The sequence below is a fragment of the Semicossyphus pulcher genome, unplaced genomic scaffold, assembly GCF_022749685.1.
Source record: "Semicossyphus pulcher isolate SPU_LCO1_2020_fin unplaced genomic scaffold, fSemPul1.0.p SCAF_1, whole genome shotgun sequence".
Lineage (NCBI taxonomy): Eukaryota > Metazoa > Chordata > Actinopteri > Labriformes > Labridae > Semicossyphus > Semicossyphus pulcher.
In genome coordinates this window covers 10857835-10884443 of record NW_027211603.1, presented here as the reverse complement: position 1 = coordinate 10884443, position 26609 = coordinate 10857835, and the positions used below count along the sequence as shown (strand labels likewise).

At 40.5% G+C, this 26609-nt stretch overlaps 3 protein-coding genes across 3 annotated transcripts; 1 reads left to right on the top strand and 2 right to left on the bottom strand.

Annotated features, from left to right (window-relative positions):
• Window positions 1-540: 540 nt before the first annotated feature.
• Window positions 541-9752, bottom strand: cyp27c1 (cytochrome P450, family 27, subfamily C, polypeptide 1). The gene is made up of 9 exons (XM_069658456.1): window positions 9349-9752; window positions 8274-8464; window positions 7775-7974; window positions 7359-7568; window positions 6225-6388; window positions 3357-3523; window positions 3088-3166; window positions 2660-2863; window positions 541-1762 (listed from the first exon to the last, which is right to left on the bottom strand). The coding sequence occupies exons 1-9, from the start codon at window positions 9637-9639 to the stop codon at window positions 1643-1645; spliced, it is 1626 nt and encodes a 541-aa protein (XP_069514557.1). The 5' UTR covers window positions 9640-9752; the 3' UTR covers window positions 541-1642.
• Window positions 9753-13274: 3522 nt separating this feature from the next.
• ercc3 (excision repair cross-complementation group 3) lies at window positions 13275-23533 on the bottom strand. Its single transcript, XM_069657700.1, has 15 exons — window positions 23375-23533; window positions 22682-22881; window positions 22301-22537; window positions 22180-22229; window positions 21952-22087; window positions 21225-21395; window positions 20170-20374; window positions 19602-19916; window positions 19275-19459; window positions 18580-18782; window positions 18400-18496; window positions 15790-15907; window positions 15558-15676; window positions 15248-15397; window positions 13275-15148 (listed from the first exon to the last, which is right to left on the bottom strand). Exons 1-15 carry the CDS (start codon window positions 23400-23402, stop codon window positions 15017-15019), a joined length of 2346 nt encoding a protein of 781 aa, XP_069513801.1. The 5' UTR covers window positions 23403-23533; the 3' UTR covers window positions 13275-15016.
• Window positions 23534-23909: 376 nt separating this feature from the next.
• Window positions 23910-26573, top strand: gpalpp1 (GPALPP motifs containing 1). Its single transcript, XM_069661660.1, has 7 exons — window positions 23910-24099; window positions 24245-24362; window positions 24439-24528; window positions 24614-24872; window positions 25097-25261; window positions 25366-25470; window positions 25589-26573. The coding sequence occupies exons 1-7, from the start codon at window positions 24012-24014 to the stop codon at window positions 25805-25807; spliced, it is 1044 nt and encodes a 347-aa protein (XP_069517761.1). The 5' UTR covers window positions 23910-24011; the 3' UTR covers window positions 25808-26573.
• The last annotated feature ends 36 nt before the right edge of the window (window positions 26574-26609 follow it).

The following is a 26609-nucleotide window of genomic DNA, read 5'->3' as shown; positions in this document are numbered from 1 at the left end:
GATGAGATGTTTTGTTAAAAACAGCTACTTAAGCATGGACAGGACAAAATCAGCAAATAGATAAAGAGGCATGGCTTTGTCCACAGGGGGCGCGAAAATCAACACAAACCAAAAGTTCCTCACAGTAGCTTTAAGAAAAAACACATTTTCATTGATTCATCTGAGGTTGTAACCTGACAACATACTGAAGAGTTTAAAGGGGGTGAATGCTAATGCACGGCACTGTATCATATGTCCTTGGAGAAACTGAATTTTACACAGTTTCAGGATCTTAAAAGTACTTAGGTGCATAATACACTGATTCACATGAGTAATAAAAAAACTTATTTTGATGACACCCATGCCTAATCACAACAGTGCAGCTGTGCTGGCAGCCACGTAGCTGCCACTCCTGATAGAAGCATCTCTTCTTTTCTTCTATTGCTTTGTGTTCCTAGTATTTATAAATATATTAAGCTGTTGCTTAATAGTATTAGGATATGAATACCTTGACAAAGGGCAAAACACACATTTTTTATAGTAATAATTAAATCATTTTTATTGTTTCCAAGTTTCACTGGAACTACAGTAAAAAAGGTACAGAAAGAAAAAAGCAGATAAATACAATAAAGACATAAAACGTTTCCTTTTCCCAACAAACCAGTGGGATCCTTCTTAATAGCACAATCCAACAACTTGTCTCTTCCCCTTGTAAAAACCTTTTGAAACATACCTCATCCCTCTCATCATGGAACTGTTAAATACTTGCATTCACACAAACAGCATGATCCCCAAAAATACTTTACACATTATCGTAACATATTGTGAGGAAAGAAATGATAATTTCATTAGTTGAGAAAATATGTTTTTATTACCTTTCTTTTTTATTTATTAGTTCTAAATAACAGAGGGGAATTAAGTTTCATTGTGGAGAACTTAAAATCTTTTTCCTCCTATTATTTTTTACTTTAAAAAATCTTTATAAAAAACCTAAAATGTGTAAATTCAATGTTTTATGGATATACAGTACATGGATTAAAAATCATTGAATGCTACTTCAGTGATTTACTACTACTTAAGTCTGAATAAAAACAATGTGCTGCTAGAAAAAAAGGCACCTGCTACAATATTTTGGTATGTAACACATTCATACAATAAAGCTCATTATATACAAACTGTACCTCTAAAAAACAGCACATTTTCAGTACATTCATTGTGGCCATTTAACATTCGCAGTAAAATTCCTTTCCAAACTATAGGGAGGAAATGGTGTGATTATGTATCAATGTGTGTGCACTTTATAAGCCAACATACATGCACATACAGTGCTATAAAAAAAGATAGTTTGTGTCCGAAGATTAAAGATCCTTTCTCTGCTTCCACCAATGAACAGAGTGAATGAAAGATGTGGTGTGGTTTTAACTAAGTACAAATAATATATATAAAAGAACAGCTTTTATCTATAAATTACAGGACTATTTTGCATCCTCCTCACTTAGGAGCAGGAGAAGGTGAGAAGGACACTTCTTGCTTGAGTAAGACCTCAGTCTTAGCTCAGTATCTACAATCTAACAGTGGAAAGTTTACTAAAAACAGTGTATTTTAAAATCCCTAACTACACTTTAAAATAAGTCCAGTAGATGTTATGGATAGGAATATGCATCTAGTTCTCCCTGTTGATGAACTGCAGGTTGATGGGGGCAGCCGGGCAGAGCAGGCCATGGGTTTTGGCCTTAACATTAGCAGTGAGTGGAGACACGCCAATGTGGAACTTCTGAATGATCTGCACAGGGAGCAAAAACACAGAGATTTCAGATTATAGGACCCTCTTTGATAATGACAAGTTGTCTAATAGTACTGTGTTTATTGGAAGTTAAAAGTAGCACAAGTGGAAAATGTACATGCCAGGATTATTTCCAAGAACGTCATTTTAACAGGAAAAAATATTCTAGTGTGCTGATGATTAGAACTTGCGAGTGTTTATGCTAATCTTGTATTGAAAAAAGGAAAATCTATTTTAATAGTATTTACTCTGATTTGTGTTGCAGACAATATTGTTTCTTCTTATTTGAGCCCGACTGATATAGGATTTGGAGACTGATACCGATACAGATCTTAGAAGGGGGTAATTCAACCATTACCAATATAGTGGCTGGTAGCACATTATTGAGCTGCAACAAAAAATAGACATTTACTGTTTAGATTGTGAACCAATTTTGCACCAATGTGACTATGCAAATGTAATCAAAATGCTGCTTTCTTAACATTACTTTTTCAAACTATTCAAGTGTCACCACTGTCTGCTCAGCTGTGATGCTCTCCTACAGATGCTGCAGACAGTGCTGAGAGTATTGTAAACTATGTAGTCGGGAGCACGCTCTTCTGGAAAACTTAGTGATGACACCATTTCTAAATGACCCCATGCATTGGATGCTATGTAAAATAAGGTTAAACATCATCGTTATTTATTTACACCTATACCAATATATCTGTGAAAGGCCTATATTGATCAACAGATGCATCTGTCAGGCTCTACTTTTCGTTATTTCAATATGTATATGAAGCATATTGGATGGGGCTTATATGAATTTATGGTGTCTTGTAGGAACATATGAGCTGGGCATAGTTTTGGGCATAATAATAAAAACCTTAATTCGTGTAGCTTTATTTATTCCCCTACCCTTGTGAGAGCTAGATGCATCTCCAACTCTGCTATCCTCCTGCCAATGCAGCTCCTGATGCCGTAGCCAAACGGAATCGAGCCAAAGTTGTCGACACGATCTGTGGAGTCTTTCCTTATCCAGCGATCTGGCCGGAAGTCTGTAGCATCTGGGAAGTTCTCTTCATCCATAGATGTGTAGTAGTGACAAAGGGCCAACTGAGTCTAAGAAAATGAGAAACAGAAAAATGTCAGTTGGGTAATGAAAACAGCTGGGCTATTGTACATCTGTACACGAGAGAGGAAGAGAGAAATGTATGAGTAATGCAGGATCATGTTACATCTGATTCCACTGTAATTTTTTTGGCTGCCTCACATGGCCACACTTTTTCTTCTGCACATGCACACTCTAGATTTATATACCCCATTTATCCCATACATTTACTTACCCCTTTGGGGATGAAGTATCCGCCCACCACCAAGTCATCCTGGGTGATCCGTCCGTTTCCTGGGAGAACTGGAAAAAGCCTGCTCCCAGGGAGAGGCACAAAGACTTGTTATCCAACAGACCTTATAATGAATCTTATCACAAACTTTAATTCTGACATAAATGCACAAGTGAAAGACAGGGCAATGAAGTTTTTAAAGATACTTATGCAAACATAACAAGTTAGAGAAGAAAAAGCTGGAGGAGTTTAAAAAAAAATGCAGTCTGCACCTGAGAGTCTCTTTGACCAGCCCTCTGATGAGAGGAAGGCCAGGGACATCATCAGCTGTGGCGACTCTTCCAGGTCCCAGAGTCTGCGTCACTTCTGTAAAGATTTGCTCTTGTATCTGAGGGTGCCGGGCTAACAGGTAGCAGGCCCAGGAAAGGGTGAAGGACGTCTAGGAGAATAAAGAGGGTTTTGTTTAAAATGTGTTGTATAGATTCTTCTTTAAATCATTTATTAGCTCTTTTGCAGACTTTGTCATGAACAGGTTTTACTGCAATGCGAGCTGATATAAGAGTTTCGATGATGTTGCGCAAGTGTTTGGAAAACGTGAGGGGCTTTGAGTCAGAAGGGGCCAATTCCACGTGCTTAGCAGACACTGAGGTCCACCCCACCAGCTGCACTTTATCTCATGTGGCCCGTCATTTTGCATCACTCGCCCCTCTCTTCCATTCTCATTCAAATGTCTTATATACTGTCAAGCGTGCACTTTACATCAAATGTAATTAAAATACACAGGGATGAATATAAACCCTACTCATTATCAAACCCCAGAACTCAAAGGGATTTGAAAGCAGTTCTACCTCACTCTTTTGATATATTATTGCCTTAACTTGACACTTCTCAGTTATTTGGTCTCCCTCTGCAAACACTGTGCCCGACATCTAAATGCTTGTGTCAGACACACCCTGATCATTTTCATTTCCTCTTTTCCTGCCTGCAAATTTTTGTTATCTCTCTCCTCTTCATTTCCCACCTCTTCCTTTCTCCCTGACATTGTATTCCACTGATGTGGGCAGATGAGTAATGATATGAAATTGGTGTCATCTTTCCCCTATTCAAATCATATCTTTACTGGCTGTACTGTAATACCTTGTTACCCCCCGCCCACAGTGTAATTGTTCTATTGGCATCATGACTATCTTTCCATCTTCCCTCTCCACTTTAATACCATTACGTGGGTGGAAGAGGGGCAGCTTTGCATTTACTATCACCACACTGAATAAGGGGCACTGTAAGGTCAGTATCTCTGAGTGGACAAACTAATGAGCAAAAGAAGCTTTTTTCCTTGTATAAGCCCCGCCATCTTTCTAACTGTTCTGCCTCCCGCCTTCTTCCTCTGATTCACCCTCCCTCTCTGTCATTACCCGTCTACCCAACTTGCACCTAATCAACCCCAGCTGGGACAGATGCTGGCAACACCTCAGACAAAGCCAGAGAGGAATCATATGACAAAAGCTCATCCAAACACAGGCCCCTCTACCCCCCCACATCTACTGTTTCCAACATCCATCAAACCACCAACTCTTCTTTCCTCCCCCCTTATGACGCCAATTCCCAAATCATTGCCATTTTATCACAGCGTCCCTCTTCCTCAGACCCCCGCCCGCTTACTCTCCCCCTCGTCTCACCTCTGCCCAGTCTGTGCTATAACTTTGGCTGTGGCTAACGTGTCTTGACAGCTCTTGTGTGTGCTGAGTAAAGGCAAACGCACCACAGGGTCAGGTAATGGCTCAGCTAAGTCCACCCCCTACCGGGACGTGGCCGTTGCAACAAGTTTAACAAAAACACACAGCCTTTTATCCCATGGCCCCCAAGCTCAGCACAAAACACTCCACAGCCATAATTCTCATTAATCCGACAGTACCCCAAACAAATTAGGCAGTAACTGTGCACATGTGCACACAGTGTGCACACAGATGCACATGTGCACACACATGCACCAGACAAGCAGAATAATCTGTCTTAGTGGCTATTGTGCGTTAGCTGGCAAAATATTTTTCAAATCAGAATCAAAACTAATTTAATTTAAAATATTTGAGCTTTAGCTTAATTGTTTAAATCTCAATAAAAATATTCTTGAGGAAAAAAAAATGTTAGCTTTAATTTTCTGCCTGACTTCAGCTGTGTAGGGGCCACTGATGACTCAGTGGGCTGAGGCGCCAACTGTGCAAAAGCAGCATTGTGGGTTAAAATATCGTACGTCATGAAACCTACTGAAAGCTTTTGTATTTGCAGTACTATGGACCGGGTGTCGGCGGCGAAATTTGCGGAAAAAGTCACAAGCGGTGCCCAATTAGTGACGTGTTTTCCATCACCCAGCAGTGGTTGGTCTGCCAGACACGGTAGGCGGAGCTAAGCAGCTACTTTTCCGGTCTCTGCAACGCTCAGATGAAGGCAAACAGTCTAATAAGGAAAGCGACCGTCAGCTAGGAAAATCAAGAGTTACAACCGTAACAAAGGGAGCCAACCGTGGACATCTGGTTAAACTGGTAAGCGTCCTCTAGCAGTTACCAAATACTGTCTTTAGGTGGCGCCCAAGAGAACTATACGAGATTGTCAATTTAAAGTAGATTCCTGTGTGCGATTATTGTTTATCATCTCTGCTTCTTTTCACAATTTATGTATTCTATAATCTGCAATTAAAGAGTAAAAAGTGATAAGTTAATAGAATGAATCCTACAGTATTAATTACTTAAAGTGGAATCGAATAAAGTATTAATATGGAAACACATAAATGCACAACGCAGATGTCTGGCAGAGGAAGAAAAAAAAAGACAAAGGCCCCCTGTGTGGATCTACCAGATGGAGACAAATGACAAGAAACTAAATCTGAGTGAGAACAAGTTTGTCAGTGGGACACTGTCCAACCCCCCGATTCACCGCTTTGACCTGACGCTGGCACAGCAACACAGGCACAGATGTGGCGCCAGAAACTCAACCCATGAAATTCAACACTGACTCAAACACACACTCACACACACTCACACACACACACACACACACACACAGGCAACACCCAACCCCTCCACACTCTGCACCTCTACAGTACGGGAACTCCTCCCTGCACATGTACTGTATAAACACACACACACCGTGTCAACGCCGGCCAGAAGCATCTCCGTTACATTGGCGTAGATTTCCTCTAAGCTCATCTCCCTGGTAACAAGCATGTGAGTGAGCAGTCCACCTTTCACCTCCTCTCCCCGATCCAGCTGGGTCTTTATCGCTGTGAGACGCTTATCGACGTGAATAAGGCCTGGGATTATGAGACAGAGACAGAGAAGGTGGGATGAATGGAGTTGGGGGAAGATGGGGGGGCAGTTGAGGGGATGTGAGGAAGGAAAGGAAAGAGAGGAAAGAACAAGTTATGTAACAGAGGGACCCCATACTCCCACAATCCCCTTGTGCAGCAGCAGAGATTTATATGCAAATCAACATTCCTTTCTATTGATGCCCGGCTTTTTATCTTAAAGAAAGTTTGCTTACCCACACTTAAGCTTAATGCATTCTACTTTAAAATGGTACTTTAAAGAAAGCATTATCTAACATGTTTACAACTCAAAAACTAATCAAAAATCATTCTTTTTGGACAGGAGAGAGCCATTCAGCAAACATGAAAGGTTTAGGCCACTTAGCTCCCTGTCCCTACGGTTTTTGGGATAATACAAACTACAAATCTTTTATGTGCCTTCTAAAAGTTACAAGTTCATTAAGCAGACTTCTGGTTACTCAGAAAATAGAACAGTGAACCCATGTCGATAAGTTTACTTATCAAGGGAGGAACTTTTCAGTCTGAAAAAACAGTTGCACAAGTCCAACAAAAACTCCCATTGACAACTTTAGGGTTATATCAGCCAGGGCCTGGGGACTTCAGGATCATAACAGAGTCTCAATTGCATTAGGACATCTTTGCTTTAATCCGTCCTTTTTTTAATTCCCCAGTTTTTTTTTATTGAAGTATAAAATTGCCGGAATACCCTCATAATATGATATCCCATATGCCATCTTTGCCATCAGTGTGTGAAAGGCTGAATGTGACATGTAGTGTAAAAGTAGCTTTGAGTGGTCGCAAGACTAGAAAAGCACCATAAGTACAGTCCATTTACCATTCAGTACTCAAGTCTCTATAGTAGTAATAGTACCATACAGTCAGTTTGCAGATCACTGGAACATGCACATATACTACATAGTATCTATGTGCCCTTCATGGTCAATAATACACCTACTGAATTTGAAGAGGCCGTCCCAGGAGTGACAGAACTCCTCCCATGGTTTGGGAATTACAGGTCGGAGCCACTTAGGGATCGCCCCGGCGTACATGGTTGTCTTGAACGAGCTAAACATGAGGTGGAGTGCACTGATGTAGTCTTGGGTGTCCTCGGGAATCTTATCTTCCAAACAGCCTAGTCGGCATTCGTACAAAATGGCCGCAACACCTGTAAAGACAAAGGCAAGGAAGAGAGAGGCAGATCTTTAATAATCTTTTCTGTCACGGTTGTAAAGCTGCAACCATAACTCTTTACTCATCACTTGTTTCTTGATATAACCGTCACCTGAATCCCAAACAGGTTTAGGTGAAAAGTTTGAGAGGACTGATTAACATGTTTTGCATATAACAAACTTTTCCAGGATCTTTACCCACCTTCCATGGCGTATTTAAAGAAGAGATCGTTCACATTGAGGACTGTCGCTCCGTCAGACTCCTGGGTGCGCAGAATACAAACTCTCTTGATCAAGTCATCGACCACTTGGTTCACATCATCAGAGAAGACTGCTACGTCACGGGGACGCATGATGAGCTGCCTGAGCACGCTCCTCATCTTCAGCCAATCATCTCCCTCACTGGAAAAAAAGGACACCGAAAACAAGGTGAATTTGGGGCATTTCACTATATGGTTTTATTTCAATGCAAGCACTGGGTATGGAGAATAACAGTGGTGAAGCTACAACAGAAGTGTTGTATTTCACAGCATAGAGATACAAAAGCCGACTGTTGATAAGTACACAGTCCAGACAGGAAGTTTGATGCTGGACTCAGCTACACATATGGTAACTACACAGATCAACACGTTGAACCCAAACTCATTTATTTCAAAAGATCCTCGTCCACATTCAAAGATCAAAGGTTTAGGGGGACTCACGCTGAGATGAGGCCGGTGGAACGGCCCCTCATGTCTCTGTACTCCTTCCAGGACTCCATGTTAGCTCTCTGGGGGGCCACTCCTTCAGCCCTCAGCACCTCGGCCACCAGGTCACGGTCAGCCACCGAGACCACCAGCTGGGGTCCGAAACGTGACTTGAAAATTTTGCCATACTTCTTCGAGTGCTCCATCTGTAAAGCAGCAGGACACCAAGAAATAAATATGTGTAAATACTTAAAATCACTCTATAAATTGTAGACAAATACCTCTTTATCTATTTATCTAAGAGATGATATAGCAGAAAAGGCAGCAAAAAAAGTGTACATTTTAACAGAACAGCATTGTATCCCAGCCATGACACCAATGTGTCACTAGATGTGCAGTAGAACCAGTCTGTAACAATCACTTTATTTAACTCCTCATTTTCCCAACATCCAAAAATAAGCTTCCTTTATTTGGCTGAATGTCTTTTCAGTAATAGTGTTCCCAAAGCTTCTCTTGCTCTTTGTTAGGTTGTTATTAGTTATTGTGCTGTATTTCATAAAATGCAATAGAACAGGACGGCTGTCATTTTGTATTATATGTTCTATATGTTCTATTTTATTTTTAAAAATGTATTTTTCACACTAACAAAACTGTACTGTAATTCTTAAACTCTAAACTAGAGCAAACAGTGCAAGCTAGGTACTAAAACAGAAAGATATGCAAGTCTCGTTTAGTCCTGTTGACACTGTTGATAAAGATGTTAATTTGGACAAAACGTTTTTTCAGTCCAAAGCGTTTTATAACATGATCCTCAGCTGCATCTTGTAATTGAGAAAAACATTTCAGTGCTTCGTGAAACTATTAAACTGACTCTTACAAAACTCAAACTATGGAATAGAAATCTGACCAGCGGCCATCTCCTGGTGCGCTTTTACGCAACGTCTGTGCCATTTTACGCATGGGTGGCAGATTTGTCTGACGCTATGGATGAGCTGGCCTTTTTGTAAATGATTGGAAACACAAAGAGCTGATTTAATATTAGCACAAAACCAAATTAAGCATCCAAAAGGGCATGTGTGGACACCATTACCTGAATGTCATGAATCCTGCTAAACCCGTCTCTCCAGAAAAACTCAATCAAGTTGGAAAGCGTGCTGGGTCCGGGCATCTCTTTCAGGCTCTTGATTGTGGTTTTGTCGCCCACGTCTGCCGGTGTGAGCAACCTCTCAGGCATGGCTGCTTCTCTAGCCGCGGAGATCTCATAAGCCCCGCTGGCTGCAGACTTGTGTAAGGCGCGTAAAAAGAAAAATAGCGGATTATTTAGCCGGTCGCCTTGAAAGTTCTTTAGGCATGCTGTCGTGAAATTATTCAGGAGTGCCATTGTTTGGATAGTTTTGTTTCCGTAAGCACAAATAAAGTAAGATTCAGTTCGTTGCAAAGTCTTAAAAGCAGAGTTTACAGTTGCAAGTGCATATTCCTGGCACGTGCAAGGGCCTTCCCTGTTTGGTAATGAAATGTTAGATGAGATTGTATTGTGGATCCCTTTTAAAGGGTTCCTTGCACAACCTCAGCGGTGGAATAGGATTGGACGTTCGCTTCTCCAGAAGGGAGGGATATCTCTTTATTCGGATGTGGGCGTTTCCTCCCAAAAAAGCTGCTTAGTTCATTGTATCGTTGGAGGAGTCCTACACAACGTGCCAAAAAAACACAGTTATATCACACCAATCAATCAGTCAGTTGGCACGCGCGCGCGCACACACACACGCGCGCACACACACACACACACATTGAATGGACGATGATGTAATCACATTACATGTTTACATTAAGACACATTACAAAATGGAATCCCTCCCACAGTCTGGATCATGCAAGCACGTGCACAAATCATCAGCTGTTTACACTTACATATGTACGTGCATGTTCAGCGGTTATATTTTATGAAGCACTGATCCTGTATATAATCTGTGGAGAGTTACGCAAGTCTGGAGCTCATACAGGTATGAACTGTACACGACTTACATTTCTGTCACATCTGACAGGGAATTAAACGTCTTCTTAAGACAAATGGTAATATAGTGTCAGAAGGCAGCGCAGTAAATGTAAAACACTGCACAGATCTTGAACTGCAGCTTTAAAACCTTGAATCCATTTCACTTTGGTTGCCTTGATCCCCCTAAAACACCGAAAAACATTTTGGGGAAAAAAAGAAATTTTTCAACACAATTCCAATTAATAAGCTCACAGAAAGCATGCATCAGTTATAAAGATATGAATCAGCACATTATATTTACTGATGTCCACTGTGTACAATTTTCCCCTTTCACACTGTGTAGTGTAGCCTACTTTTAGGTGGTGGATTCTCTCACTTTTTCTAATCTTACCAGACACGTGAGTTCAAATCTTTCCTTCACTTTCCGCTCAATCTAAACCAATAGACCTCAATTCTCAGAAGGAAAACAAAACAGGGATTAAATGAACCAGGCCAAAGACTTCATAGAGGCCTTGCTGTGGTCGAGTGAGGGGTGACTGGGCAGACAGAGGTGGGTATTTTCCCACACTTGCCACTTTGGCAGCTTGCACAAGGCACCAAGCTTTCGATGTTGTTTTTGGACTCTTCTTGGATGTCTAATTCATCAGCAAGCAGAAAAGGTAGACCCCCAACCCCTCACCCTTCAGTAGCCTTGGCTTTTACCCGTGCTAAGTCTCATTAAAGCTGTAAAAGTTTTCCCTCCTTTCTGTCTTCAAGGAATAACATTGCAGTGCTACTTTCTTTCTTTGCCAATTGAATCGATTTGTATCCAGGGAAGGAAAATACATTATGTAGCCACTTTACTATTGTCACTATTGATTGACCACATGTATGATAGTTATCTATGCGTTTTTTTTTTTATAGTTTTAACAAAGGAAACATGCATCGTTTCAATATTGTAATGTTTCATTTTGCCATACTTTAATCTGTTATATACCACTGTACATACATTCCCTCCTGTCTTAGCGATCCACCATGGTAGGAAGTCAGGATAAGATCTTTGGCATCTTGGAGCTTACATCATACTAAACCGTATATTTCTAATCACAATAAGTGCATCTGAGTTCAATGTAAATACCATGACTTTGTCAATGCTTTAATTATTCACAAGGTTTGCAATAAACTGATTTAAGTAATCTGAGTTTATAGGATTTTTATCAGACCAGGTAAATGTGAGGAGGGCTGTCTTAATAGACCCTACAGGATTAAGAGTAAGAAGATAATCTGATTGTGATCCAATTATTTACGTCCTCATTAACACCCTGATGAACATAGAGTTACCTACATTAATTCATAAATCGTAAAGAGAGGAAACAAATGAATGAAGTTTGACCTTAAACACTGGTGTGCCTTTAACTGGCCACACGGAGGCGCATGGTGGCTGAATGAGTTGAGTCTGTTTCATAAACAGTAATGGATTGGTTAAACTCTGCAATCAATAGTTGAATCTTGTCTGTAGTTAAAAACAAAACGCCTTGGCAAAAATAACGCTGAGTCATGTGATATTAAGGTTTGTATAACCAGAATCTTTGGGATCTTCGGTTCATTGAGATGTGGCGACGTCTCAGGTTAAGTAGATGTGAGACATCAAGCCAAATTTCTAATAACACTGCAAGACTGACCTCCTTGCACGAGACCTTGGTAATTAAGCCATTGTTTTGCAGATTGATCCAGTTGGCCTCAAATAATTTGCCCCCAATTAGAAAGCAGCGGCACAAAGTCTTTAAATCTTCTCTGACCCATTTGGCAACAAGACACAGGAGTAACATGTGAACATGTATAATTTGAACAGCATACTTTGAACTTGGCCGTGCTTTGTTTGTTATATACCAATGTAAATATTCACATTAATTTTAATCATTATTGTTCATGATAGATAAGAAAAAACATTAACTGAAGCCACATGTAGTTACTGTTGTACAAGTAATACTTTATGACTTGCAAATGAGTAAAAAATAAATAAATACATGAAGCGTTTTATTCTTCAGACACAAAACAATCAGACACCCCTTGAGGAAAACATATCTTGAAGGAGACAGCTCCAGAAAGAACCATATAACATCAATAGTTCTATCAGGACCAGATTAATGTCTGCTGATATTGTGGGTTTTAATGTGTAAAATGTAATATTTGTATTAACAAAATACAGGACACAGCCATGGTATTCCTGCTCTGATACAGTTGTCCGTGAAGTGACCATAAACTGCACATATGATACATTATATAAAACACATTATAGCATTCGCTGTCAAATGTCTTTAGGCGCTTAAAGGGTCTACATCAACTAATCATCACGGTGTATCCACGCATACATTGCATATGTGCATAAGGTGAGGTGATGGTAAGTTATTAGAAACACTGGTGTGTCTCCCTCTGGCCACATGGGGTGCATGGCGGCTGAATGAGTGCAGTCATTATAAATTGTACATTTATTATACATTGATTGGTTTGCCTTGGAGATGAAAATTGGTGTTGTTATTGGGGTTGAGTGTGAAGTTCTTTCAAATCTGGCTTAAGTTGGAAAGTGAGAGAGCGCAGGCATATGGATAAATAGCGTTATCAATGTGAAACAGGCTTACTTGATTATGAAGCCACATTAGACCCTGTTCAGACCCTGTTCCGGTAGTTAAGGCTATCCACTTGTGCTCCGATCACGAAAGCCACATGTTGATACCAGGTCTGCACGGGGTCATACGGAGGTGGTCTGGGAAGAGTTTGTTCACATACGTCTGGTTGTGTAAACGTACATGTGTCCTGGGCCACATTAAGCACCTCCCACTCTCTCCGTATCCACGGCAACGATCCCATGTATACGGGAGATCACTTGCCTTTCATCCCTGTCCTATTTAACATTAGTCCGCTGTGTCTCTTGAAAATCTTATTATTTATTTCTCATGTTACTCCAAGCATATGTAGAAGGTTTATGCGTCCTCAATCCGTCCTGGGTGTGTTCAGACCTGTAGTTAGGGCGCATCACTTGTGATCCAATCACGAAAACCACATGTTGATAGCAGGTCTGAACAGCCTCTAAAGTTTTAATGAATACAAGAAGTAAAACATGTGACATTGCCCTAACAATCTACAGCCAACACTACAATCAGAGAAGTTCAAACACTATAAAGAAGTACAAACAATAGTAAAAACAATATGTTTATTCATTCATGGGTCTAATTAGAGTTTAATTAGGTTGACCCACCCATCTGCAGTTTCATCCAGCTGACCTCAAATAGCTCAAGCCCAATTAGGAAGTTGAGGTTCACAATCTTTTAATCTTTGGGTCAGGATTGGGTCAGGATGTTATACAAGTGTCTGAGAATTGTAATTGATAATTCTCTCAAAAAAATGTAAGCTTAAATTGCTGTCTAAATTGTCTGTGCTCGACTACTGTGATGTTTTACACAGGCATCCATCTTTGCAGAGCCTTGAAACGCTCGGACCTGTCGATGAAAGATTTATAACAAATCTTAAAGGATTAACTAACCATTACACTGCACATTCTCAGTTTGGATGGTCTGTCTTGTCCATGCGTAGGTGCATACATATTTGTAAGGCTGTTCTGTGTTCTTTCTTACCTTCAGATCTACATTCTTTTAAAAAGTCTGGGGAGTTACTGTCTCTGCTCTCAGGACTTGTTCCTTCTAACTATCCCCAAAGTCCATACTAACCCAGGAAAACGCTAGCTACAAAACTATTTTAAACTTCCAGAGCTGGTTTCACTCTAGGCATTTAAAGTGATTCTAAAGGACTTGGATGCAGTTACTCCTTGCTGTAGATGATTTGAACATAAATGTATGTTTATTTGATGTTAAATTGTAAAGTTTGTTTATGGCAGTCTTTGCCAGGACATGGTTGGAAGAGAAATGTTCCATCTCAGTGAGACTTTACTTACTGCTTCCTGTAGTAACTGCAGTGGCATGAAAATTATTAAATAAATAAATACAGGAAAGGCTTTTATTCTTCAGACTAAATCTGACATTTCTTGAACAAAACATAAGTTTTACATTTTAAAGAAGGAAATTCCAGAGTAAATTAAGTGAAAACTATCACCAATGATGCTTTTAGGGACAGATTGATGTCTACTAATATATCTGGTTTACATTTGTAAAATGTATCCACATAAACAAATATTTGTATTGACAGAAGTCCAGTACACATCTGTGGTTTTCCTCCTCAGAGAGTTGTCAGTGAAGCGACCACACACAGCAGATAAGACGTGTTATTCAGCTCGCTGCCATATAACTGAGCTGATCTGATGCTACTAACATCACCTTTTTTATACTTTGGTGCACAACCATTTGGATCTTTTGTACAGATGTTACTGGCTAAAATGCAGTCCCTTTGTTGTTGTTTTTTCAAATGGCAGCCCACAATGCAATGTGGATATTGCCATGCAATTAATCTGAAGTATGGTGCATATACAGTAAGTGCTTAAGGAAGCTGGAGCTGAAACCATTTAAATGTATCTTATAGATCAGCTGGGTCCTGCAGACATCACTTGGTTCATTCATTACCAGCACCATCACTGCTATCAGGAGGAAGGCTCAGTGTATCATTGATTTTATCAGAGAAGATTCATATTCTGATTATCTCCAGTCATTGCTCTGTTCTCCAGACCAGCTGGACGATGTGAACCTGTTGCTGGTATCCTGGTGCTTAGCCTCAGTGTACATAATTGTGCACCAACTTCTTAGTAAGTCTTTAGGTGGCAGGGTTAATGTCAGTGCATCTACTTCCTGAAGCGCTTGAACAGTGGATGAACGCCCTTGTTTGCTGCAGAGGATTTGCTGCCTCGATACTCCATGTAGACGGTGTCGTCTGCACCCGACATGGAGCTCATGGTTCCTGTCCGCCTAGAGAACTGATAAGAGGAGAGAAGAAAATTGTGAGCATGCAAAGGCAATTTCATAATATGCACTATCAGAGTCAATGTTTGAACTAATTTTTGAACTACTCTTACCTGTGGTCGAGCCCCCAACTCCCCTGCCACAATTTCCTCCTCAGCATCCAGGTCTGAAGCAGCCAGGACCTTCTGAAGCAGCTGCTGTTGGTCATCTCTGGAGGAGAACATCAAGTCCTCCTCCTCCATACCTGCCAACTTTGTGATCACCTATGAAAGAGGAGGAAGGCGACCACTAAGAAAAAGCAGGTTGATAATGGATCAAGCAATTTGTTTTGATGGGAACTCTATTCCTAAAATAATAATTGAATAGAATAGAATAATTCATGAGTCCCATGAAAAAATGAGGTAAACTGTGTGAAGAACAAACCTTAAAGCTGTATCCCTGGTCCACCAGGAACCTCTGCCTTTTGGTGGAGTAAGCCATCTCCTGCGTGTCCTGGGACACCAGTGAATAGAAGTATGCATTGTACTCCTCTGCTACCATCCCTAAACAAACAGACATGTGCATTGTGAATAACTATTTTTGTTTCGTGATGGTTTATAACAAAACATTATGCCGACATGACTCATAAGAGAACTGCCTTTTCAGACAGACTCACCTTTCTTGGCACGTAAGACTCTGCCAAGCCTCTGGGCCTCCTGTCTGCGTGATCCACCATGGGAGGAGATCTGGATCAGAACATTGGCTTCTGGCAAGTCAAATGAGGTGTCTCCGACCTGTTAGGTAGAGGGCATGTAGTATAAAAGTACATTTCTGCACATAGGTTTATTTCTTTTAAAAATATTTGACAGAAAATCATTTTTTCATTGACTCTTCCATTCATTTTCTTCTGTAAAACGGCTGCAGCTCAGTCAGGATACCAGGATACCAGGATATCAGTGAACAGGCATAAATTCTCACACGTGTTTCTCACACGTGTTGAGATAAGGACTCTGTTCATGTTTCACGTACTGCGTAGCTTTGGCGTCATTGTGTTGCTGAGAAACAAACTTTCTTAGAAATCACAGCGGGGTTGCTTTAATCTTATAGTTTTCTGGCAGGAATGATCTGTGTTTTTCTTTCGACCCTTCTACACAAACAAGCTTTCCAGGACCTGCTCACACAAAATGTAACTGCTTCCAAGAAGTAATTAGCTCATTGGTAGCCTTTTGGTAGGCCTGCCCAACCAGACTGACGACTGAGCCAAAGTTTTTTATTTTGGAATAACACATTTTATTAAAATATCCAAAGGGGTGTTCAGTTACTTTGAAATGTTCTAATGTCCATGCCCTGACAAGCGCTTTGCAGCATCATTTCACAGACTTGATTGGAATGTTCTGGAAGTCTTCATGGTGTAGGTTTTGCCACAATACTGTTTAACCAGAAGATACACTTTACAGATACAGGGGTATCTCCATTCATCCAGGCATTATCAAAACCGCTTATCCTGTTCGGGGTTCGCATGTGGGTGGTAAGGTTGGAGCCTATCCCAGCTCTTATTGGGCAAGAGGCGAGTTACACCCTGGGCTGACACATACAGACAGACAACCTTTCACGCTCACTCACACACCTGCGGGCACTTTTAGTCAACAATGAACCTAACGAGCATGTCTTTGGACTGTGGGAGGAAGCCGGAGTACCTGGAGGGAACCCACGCATGCATGGGGAGACTTGTGCACGGAGGACTTTGCCTCTACATGGGGCGCCTGCTCTACTGATTGAGCTAAACCAGCACCCACAAGTGTATCTATTCTACAATCAATTAAAACCAATGAAGTGACATCTAAAAGAAATTGGCTCTTGGCAAAAATTCTTCTGTTTTTGTAGACAGATTTTAGACAAATTGTAGACAATCGTCCATCATATTTATATCAACAAATGCCAATATGAGCACAGAAACCAGCAGTACTACTTCATACTATACAGTTTATTTACTTACACTCACAAACACAAAGTGCAGCTGAGGTCACTGTACATAAACTGACTCTGGCAACGCTTGAAATAATATCATTGTTTGCAGTAATCTGAGTTTACAGGATTTGTGTCAGACGGGAGTGTGAGGAAGGATGTATCAGAGCCTCAAGATTTAGAACAAGTAGATTATGTGATTATAAATCGTTTTCCCATGGAGGTTGGAAGTCAGTCAGAGTTGGTAGTTCTGCGAAAAAGTCATGAGTATTCTCAGTTTTTGCATTTATTTTATATTTTCTAAGTATTAAGAGGATTTTCCACCAATTCAAACGCTTTACAAAACAGCAAAGAGCTAATTTAAAGAAATGCAATGAGGAACGCAGGGACCTGTTCATCGGGAAACAAAACAACCCCTCCACAAACACATGGCCCAGCACAGGAGAGCCAGCTCCTCAGGTCAGGACTCAGCTGCACACCTACATCTAAAGGACAAAGGACACTCTGTCGAAGACAGCAAGGTTCACATCCTTGCCAGAGAAGACCGCTGGTTTGAAAGAGGTGCCAAGGAAGCCATCTATGTTAAGCTGGAAAAACCATCCCTTAACACCCACTTACAATGCAGTGTTGAACTCTCTGCCCCAACAGCTGAGATCACACTCAGGATCATGTGAGCCTAACGACCCATCAACACCAGGGGGTACTAACGACTCAGTGAAACTAGGTCAACAGCTCAGGCTCACAAACTTGATTACACACCTTTTAGCATACTAATGACCTACAGAGGCTTATATTTCTAGTTCTGTCCACCAGTCGGTTTGGAACTGAAGAAGCCTTTCGGATGAGAAGTGAAACGTCTTCAAGAACTTCAACCAAGTCCAGTTGCCTTTTGGATTAGTGTTGGGAATTAGGGCTCTTTGAAGGGAGCCGGATCTTATGGCTCTGTTAAGATGACGCGTTTCACGTAGTCTGGCGGAGGTTTTCCAGGGTCCATTGGAGAAGCAGATAGCGTCCTCCAAAGGCACAGAGCAAAATTGTTCTACCATAATGGCATTAGCTCCCCATAATAGCATGGTAGGACTGAGGTCGGCAAACTGGCCCTTTAACAAAAACTATTTATAGGCTATGGACTGTTAACTGAGTGTTTGCGTCCGTATTAACACACTGATAGACAGAAAGCATCCTGCATTGTTCAGCAGTATAGTGCAGGGAAAAGGCAAATGGATTTGGTTTGTGTACTAGAAACACTGGTGTCACACCTACTGGCCACATCCGGCCACATAGTGGCTAATTGAGTAGAGTACATTTATGATAGTTTTACCTTGGAGATGAAAATGGTGTTGATCTTCGGGTTGTGTTTGAAGTTCTGTAAAATCTGCATACGTTCCCCTTGAGAGGTTGGCCCGTAGATGTAAGGCCTGGGTTGAAAAGTGTAAGAGCAGTTAAAAACGGGCAATTAACTGAAACATTCAAAGTGCTGCTCTTTTAGAAAATCACTTACTTGTTGAGGCAAATGGCGTATTCCTTCAAGGCAAAAACGTTGTCAGCAAAGACAATAATCTTGTCATTGCGCCGCTCGTGGAAGCGAATGAGAAACTGGCAAGCACGGAACTTGTTGGGGTTCATCGTGTAAAAAAGGATGCGCTTCTTTGTCTTAATGGCCACATACTCCCTATAAAACTCTGGAGACATCGGGCACCACACCTGAAACACAGAAATGTGTACAATGTTCAGACAGCTTCATCAATGTGGAACAGGCTCACTTGGTAATGCAGCAACGTTAAAGTTGAAATGAAAAAAGTAATAAAAGGAAAATACTTTCCTTACAATCATGGGCCAGAAATACAATCAGAAAGTTTCATTCTTGGGTCATATCTGAGTAGATTTTAAGCATATATTTGGTTCACCTAAAATTTTCACAGGAAGCACATATATGCAACTTATCCTTCAGCAAGCACAGGTCAATTTCTGGCATGAGTCAATTATAAAATCTCATCTGCAACTACATAATAGAGAGAGGCTTGACTAACTATCACCGAATCTTGTGATGTAAAAGTTTATATCACCACGATGTCGTAATCGAATTTGAAACGTCTTTGTTAACAAAGAAATCGTTTGTACGCTGAATCTCCGAGTTTAATCTTAGTACTTGTGCGACACAAGGCCACATTTCTGTCGTAACACTGCAAGACTCACCTCTGCACACTGCACTTTTGCAATGTAGCCATTGTTCTGCAGTTCCATCCAGTTGGCCTCAAATAGCTTGGGCCCGATGAGGAAGTTGAGGTCCACGATCTTGTCATCTTCTCGGACCAGTGTGGCGGTGAGCCCCAGTTTACAGTGCGCCTGGACAATGGTCAGAACACGCCGAAACATCTTGGCTACAGAGATAACAGAATTATTATCTAAGTGTGCAGATTAACCGTACATAAATATGTTTACTTGATGCCAATGTGAGGGAGACAGAACATGATCAAACTAGTAAGCAACGTTGAGATGTCTGAAGAACTGATCCCAGCTCACCTGGGATAGTGTGCACCTCATCCAGGATAATAAGTCCCCACTCCTGGCTCCGCATCCACTCCATGACCCTCTCCGCCTCCCAGGAGCGCTTGGTGGTGTGACCCAGCATAGAGTAGGTGCTGATGGCCACAGAGCAGCCGATGGGCTTGTCCTTGGCGTCGGAGGTGAAGCGACAGATCTGAGAGTCATCGATAGTTGACCACATCTTGAACTGAGCCTTCCACTGTTCCACTGACACGGAGGAGTTTCCCAACACCAGGCAGCGTTTACGCACCGTGCACGCCGCTGTTACGCCCACCAAAGACTTTCCCGCTCCTGAAAGTAAAGGGGAGATAAATAAATCGAGACAAACATGCTTTTATAATACAAGATTTAAAGTGCTAAAAGATCAATATTGGGACTCTGCTAAGTAAAGTTTTAAATGGGCTTAGCAAATTAGCATTTTGTAACATACAAAATTCCCTTTCTATATGCAAGTTCTACCATTTTGACATTTCAGGACTGTATTTTTATAAGGAAGAAATGCTTTTTTGTTTTGCCACTTAATGTTCCAAAGCAGCTGTCTCACCGCAGGGAAGCACGATGACCCCGGAGCGAGCGCGTCCGTTCCCAAACATCTTACGCAGGCTCTTTTCCTGGTAGGGCCGCAGCACAGCGGTGGGCTTCAGGTCTATGTTGATGTCTGGGTTGACTGTATCATTGCGAAAGTCGTACTCAGCCAGCAGGGGGTACTCCAGCTGAATACATCGCTTCTGCAGCTCTTCAATCATCTCCTGCAACACATCAGAGAACAGTACTACAGTAGTAAGTGGGACATAAAGAAATAATTTTACGCATTGTGCTTGATTTGAGATAAAGTTTTTTAGTTCAATAATTACAAACTATGCTTAAACATATAACTGCTAACTATTTTACAAAGCATTCCATACAGTTTTATTCATTTTCATTTCATTTCAATCATTTTGGCAGCCAGGTTATTATCTGTGCAGTATGAAAATCAGTATGAAGAGACTTGATATTTGCTATCATCTTGTGGTTATTTAATTGAAAGCAGAGAGCCACATATCAACGCTGATTTGTACACCACTACAAAGACGGTTTCTGTTAACAGTCATGTCTCACTGCATTAGCATCTGGCAATTAAAGACCCCAAAAGACTGGTTATTTTATTGATTAGTCGATAGTTCTCTAGTTCATGCAGGAAAAAAGTCTTTCTGTCAAACCATCGAAGAGTTATGAAGACGACGTGGAATTTGGGCGTGAATATGGGCCTGTGGGTCTCAGAGGGCCAAATATAATCTGGTTCCATGTTCATAAATTTCATGTGTGCTGATTTTCTCTGTTCTATATTTTCTTAAAGTGAATATATATATACTTTTTATGTTTCTCACTTAAACAACAAGTTGAGGGTGTCAACATGCACACCACGTTTTTACTAAAGTTTGACTACTTTCTGATCATTTAAAGACATAAGTCATAGATTTAAGAGCCAGATTAAATAATTATAATAATGATAATTTGTAATATTTAAAAATACAAAAAATTCAAATCATTACTGTAATGGATTAAGTTGTGAAAACCTCAAACAATACAAGTCAGCAGTAATGTTAAGTAGATGTGTACCTGGCGAATCTCAAAGGACACAGTCTGAGTCTCCTCCTCCTCCTCTTCTTCTTTATCCATCTGCTCATAGTAGCTGAAGATGTCCTCGGGGACCGGCTGGGTTGAAGTCTGTCCATCTGCAGGCTGCTCTGAGGTGGAAGCACCTCCCTTATCCTGAACAGACTTGGAGATCTGTCAAAGGAGACACACAAATTACATATTAAACAGGAAACACTTTATTTCCAAAACTTGAGACGTTACAGTTTTCAGTAAAAAGCTAGTAAGATTTACAAGTTAGAAAAACACATGGCCTGATATGACTGCTCAGATTGTGCAGCACGGGACATCGATTGTCTCATCATCAGGATCATTTTGTTAAAATGTGTTCATAGTCCCACTTCAGGATGAAAATCATGGTTGTGCTGCCATCTAGCTGTAGCTGCAAGATCTGTCCCCTGTGAAGTACAGCACATCACGATGCACTAAAAGAGCAATGTGGCATCACATCTGGGTGTGATTTTAAGTACAATATGGGGTATTTCCAAAACCATAATAGACTTATCTACAAGTTCAGGGCAACACGGCAACAACACCTTTTACCCACATAAGATTTACAGTGGTTTGAGGAGTAGAAAAAAATACATAAATAATGAGAAAAACATATTATTTAGAATGAAAGAAACAATAAATCATTCATTTAGAATGATTTATTGGATTGTTTGTGTGTGAGTTAAACAAGATGACCTACCGCTGACTTGCTGTGAATGACTTCCGTGATAAGCTCAGTGTCCGCTCCGTCTGCAGTGCGGAGACGACACTCACGGATCACGTTGTCCTGCAGAAGGCGCTGGATCACATCAGGGAAGGCACTCTCAACAAAATACCTGAGGGTAGCGAGCAGCACAGTTTAAGAAAAGCACTGAAGGGATGATTTATGATGCTAAGACAGAAGGAATGGATGTTAAAATGTCCTTACCTATTGTGCTTAAGCACCAGTTTGACTTTTCCGTAGCTCACTGTGCAGAGCTGAAAAAAGGAAAGTGTTAAATGACATCACAAAAAAGACCTCAAAACACCTAATTATCTTTAATTCAGACCTTAATGAACTGCACAATTCCGTCTGGTACAGAAGTCTTGCTGAGTTTCTGCAGGTACTCCACAATGTCTGAGGTCTGCAGTCCCACACTGACAGCTGCATACAAGGAATAGGCCGTCAGCTTGTACTCATGGACATGGTTAGGCCTGCACACTGGTTCTGCAATGGCCACCAAGAAATCCTGGGCGTACTTGTACACTGGTGAAAAGGCTTCCAGAAAGATGTGTCCGTCTGGAGCCTGGAGAAGAGAGGAGTAAAAAAAGAAAATGAAGAAAATGGGAAAGAAGATATGTCTTAAAAGACTGTGTCAAAAGAGGAAGAGAATAACAATAGTTAAATTTGTAAACTGTCTCAAGTGATCAACGATCTGAACATGTCTTACCACCCAGAGGGGGCGCGAAGAATGATCATTCTTCAGAATCATCTGAGAACGGTAATCTTTGGCTCCATACTCATCCTGTTTTACACTGGACTCATCCACTTGTTTCCCTGCTGCAGCAGGTATGGCCTCTTGGGACTCGCTGCCTGGAACCTCATCTTCATCATCTTCCTCCTCATAGAAGCGCTTTTTGGACTTCTTATCTGCAGCCCAACAGTGGGAGTTAGACAACATTCAAAATAACAAAAACTGACAGAAATATATCATATAACATGCTCCCCCCCCCCCCCCCCCCCACACTCCACACTATCATGGCATAAACATACTTTTTTCAAAACCCAGAGCATTCATGTGTTGTCCTCACAAGTATATCCTACAGATGTACTGATTTGTAATTATTTAACCTTTGTCCTAGAATGTTTGGCATTTTAACATTACAGCACAAATGTACAAGTCCCTGCGTGTTTGTGTCTTACGGTACAATTCCTGCTGTGGTAATATAAGTACGTTATTGTGTAACTTATGAGCATAAGGAATATATGTTAAGGGTTTTAACATAAAATGACAAAGTGCTTACATCCCCCTAACAACACAGTTTTACTGTAACTGCTAACTAACGTTACTCACAACAAACTTGCCACAGATTTAGCTGATAGCTAAACGTTAGCTAAGTGAAGCAGTACATTCATAACTCACCCCGATCTCCTTTATCCTTTTTACCCATTTTACAATTTCTTAAATAGGTGATTTATTTCAAAAGATTTCAAGCATATCTTTAAAATCTGCCTGGTATCCTGCTGATGTGCCACAAAAACAGACTGTGTAGCGTTATGCAAAAGTTGCTGCTACAACAAGGTACCGTTGTCGAGTATGGGAAAATAATATGTATGGATAACTTCCGGCATCAGCCTTCAAAATAAAATATTGTTTCAGAAGTTTTTGAGACACGTGAATGCAATGACATTATAATATAATGCACTTAAATAAATTCGGTATAGCTGTTTTTAGTTTGTACAGGAATGTGCTAGTTGTTATGTATATTATGTATATATTTTTAAACATATACATGGCTGCATGTAGAAAAGTAAGTTGCAACAGTCAAAACACATGGCATTTCTATTAATTCTATTTTTGCAATAGAATATTTTACTTCCGGTTTTTGTTCAGCTAGCTTGATAAAAAAATATCGAGGCCTTGCTGTTTACTTCCTGTGTGAGAGGTCAAATTCGTTCTTCGAGGTCCCTCTGCTTTATGGTGCAGTTTTCTCACCTAAATAGAAAGTTATTGAAACTACATGACCAAGAAATAAAACTTTAAGTGATCAGTTTCAAATATGTCGTCTGATAAACCGATTGGTCCTGCTTTACCGCCGATGTTTAGAAAGGAGGAGAGCGACGAAGACTCTGACAATGAAAGCGGATGTAAGTAAGACAATCTATAATTTGTTAGAGACTGTCAGCCAACCTAACTTTTGGCTCAGTTTTGAATAAATAGTTATAATTAGTATTAGGTTTCTTTTTCCTTTGTAATGTAATGTAATGTATTTCTCCTGTCTCCCTGCCTTAGTCTCTGGCCCTGCTTTGCCTCCTGGGTATAAACGGGGAGGACCGTCGAGCTCATCGGATGAGAGTGAACAGGAGGTGTCGGTCAAAAGACCAAAAACAAGACACACACCTGCAGAAGAGTAGGTTCAATTTAACTATAAGTTATAGAACTAAGTTTCAATACAAACAAAAAAATAACATTTGGATTTCTCACAGGGTGGAGAAGTCACAAAAAGATGATGATGATGGTTTCTTTGGACCAGCCCTGCCACCAGGATTTAAGAAACAAAAGAGTTCACCAGAAAGGTAAGAAAATCAATTATATAATCAATTACAAGTAATTTAAAAGGTAATTTTAAGTAATGCCTTTTTATTTATGATGTTCCCCCAGGCCACCCGTGCTGGGGCCAGCTTTGCCTCCTGGATTTCGCAGAGCAGCATACGAAAACGATGATGATAATGATGGCGAAGATGGAGAGGATTTCCCAGGGCCTGCCCTACCGCCAGGCTACAGGGCTGAGTCCTCCAGCAGCGAGGGAGAGGATGAGGATGTGATTGGACCCATGCCATCCAAAGGGCCTATTCAAGACTCTGTGGCGTTGGACTTTGAGCGTAGAGCAAAAAGAATGAAAGAGAAGCTGACAGGAGACGTGAGTCCTCATTTTTTAACCCCAATAGTTTTAACTCATTAGTTAAATGATTGACCTTTACCCATGTTCTGCAGATTGACCTCCCAACAGAAAAAATGTACTTGCACAAAAAGTATATTATCCATATTTTATCAAAACATCTGGTAACACTGTTTGTCTTTTTTATGCCTTAGTTTCTCCTCTGCTGTCTTAATTAGTTACTTTTTTAATGTCTGTGTAATCAGGACACTCCTGAGGTGGTGGCCAGAGAAACTTGGATGACAGAGCTCCCGCCAGAGCTGCAGCACATTGGCTTGGGGGCAAGAACCTTCAAGAAGAAGTCAGGTCCAGCGAATAAGGATCGCTCCATTTGGACAGATACACCAGCAGACAGGGAGCGCAAAGCCCAGGTAGTTAATAAACAAATCAATCATCTTCATACATCCCTATGATTGGTTATTTTCTAATCAAATATTTTATTTTATTTCCTTCTGTTTTTATACTTGACCAAAAGGAACGCCTTGAACGAAAGCAAAAGGGTGAAGCAGAGCCAGTAGAAGATGCCCCAAAACTCTCCTGGAAAGAATTGGAAATGGCAGAGAAAGTGTCTAAATATAATGTAAGTGGTGTTACCTTATCATTCTTGTTTCCTAAATATCCACACATATACGTTGTGCCAGATCTTCGTAGATTACTCAAGTGCCCTCATTAAACTCACTATGGCTTCTTGTTATCAGGAGTCTAAACGTGCAGAGTCTCTGATGAGTTTGCACAGTAAGACGATGAAGGAAAAATCAAAGGAGAAGGCTGACAAACCAGAGGAGAGGAGACCATTCGATCGAGATGAAGACCTGCAGGTGAATCGCTTTGATGATGCGCAGAAGCAGCGGCTGCTTAAGAAATCTCAGGAACTGAACACGCGGTTCTCCCACAGCAAGGACCGAATGTTCCTGTGAGAAATTATCAAAATGTAAGAAACATCTTTGAACATGCTGCTCCTGTTCGTCTGGTGACGTTTTCTTATATGGTTTGTACAATATGGACTTATTTTTATGGATACTCATGTCTTACACAATTCTTAAATTGAACCTTTTGTTGGTGTATAACTTTAACTTAACTGGACTAAGTAGACATGCTATAGAAGACACTATAAAGAAATGGTAGAAATGTCACAGAGTTTGGATTTTTGTAGTAGAAGTTGTATCTTTAATACAGATCATATTGAGGGAAATTAAACAAATATTTTCCTTTATTTATATACAGGTCTGAGTTTTTAAATATCTGTTATTATTTCAGCTTGGTTTATAATCATACTGGACAAGAGTCACATTTAAAAACATGTTCGAGTCTCAATTAGAAATCATTCAGAGATTATACTATGCTTGGTATTCATTTTGACAGAATGTAGGGATTTAAAGAATTCATAAAATTAAACAATCCCACAACAATCAAGTACAATGATAAAAGATGAGCAATATTTTGGCCCAGTGGATGTGGATACTAGAATTATGGCTTGTTTAATGCTGCAATATTTAACAGGCCAGTCAAAGTTCAAACTAATTGTCTTGTTCATTTAGTCACATGTTCATTTAGCCCCATCAAATTGCGATTGGTTTAATTGATTCAATGTTAAACTTTTTGTACAGATTGATGTAAACTGCATTGTTATGCAGTACTCTGCCCCCTGTATCTTCTATGTGTCCAGTAAGCTGTTTTCAAATTTCTTTGACATTGATTAAACTTTATTTTTAAATATAT

Bases quoted from the DNA above. Each gene is read 5' to 3' on its own strand.
- ercc3 (XM_069657700.1), bottom strand. From the start codon at position 23,402: ATGGGTAAAAAGGATAAAGGAGATCGGG. The intron at 19,460-19,601 runs GTGAGCTGGGAT...TTATCTCTGTAG, and splicing joins TGAGGTGCACACTATCCCAG to CCAAGATGTTTCGGCGTGTT. The intron at 18,497-18,579 runs GTAAGTGATTTT...TTTTCAACCCAG, and splicing joins TACGCCATTTGCCTCAACAA to GCCTTACATCTACGGGCCAA.
- cyp27c1 (XM_069658456.1), bottom strand. From the start codon at position 9,639: ATGGCACTCCTGAATAATTTCACGACAGCATGCCTAAAGAACTTTCAA. The intron at 7,569-7,774 runs GTGGGTAAAGAT...TTGTCTTTACAG, and splicing joins CTTTAAATACGCCATGGAAG to GTGTTGCGGCCATTTTGTAC. The intron at 6,389-7,358 runs GTAGGTGTATTA...TCATAATCCCAG, and splicing joins GGACGGCCTCTTCAAATTCA to GCCTTATTCACGTCGATAAG.
- gpalpp1 (XM_069661660.1), top strand. From the start codon at position 24,012: ATGTCGTCTGATAAACCGATTGGTCCTGCTTTACCGCCGATGTTTAGA. The intron at 25,262-25,365 runs GTAGTTAATAAA...CTTGACCAAAAG, and splicing joins ACAGGGAGCGCAAAGCCCAG to GAACGCCTTGAACGAAAGCA. The intron at 25,471-25,588 runs GTAAGTGGTGTT...TCTTGTTATCAG, and splicing joins AGAAAGTGTCTAAATATAAT to GAGTCTAAACGTGCAGAGTC.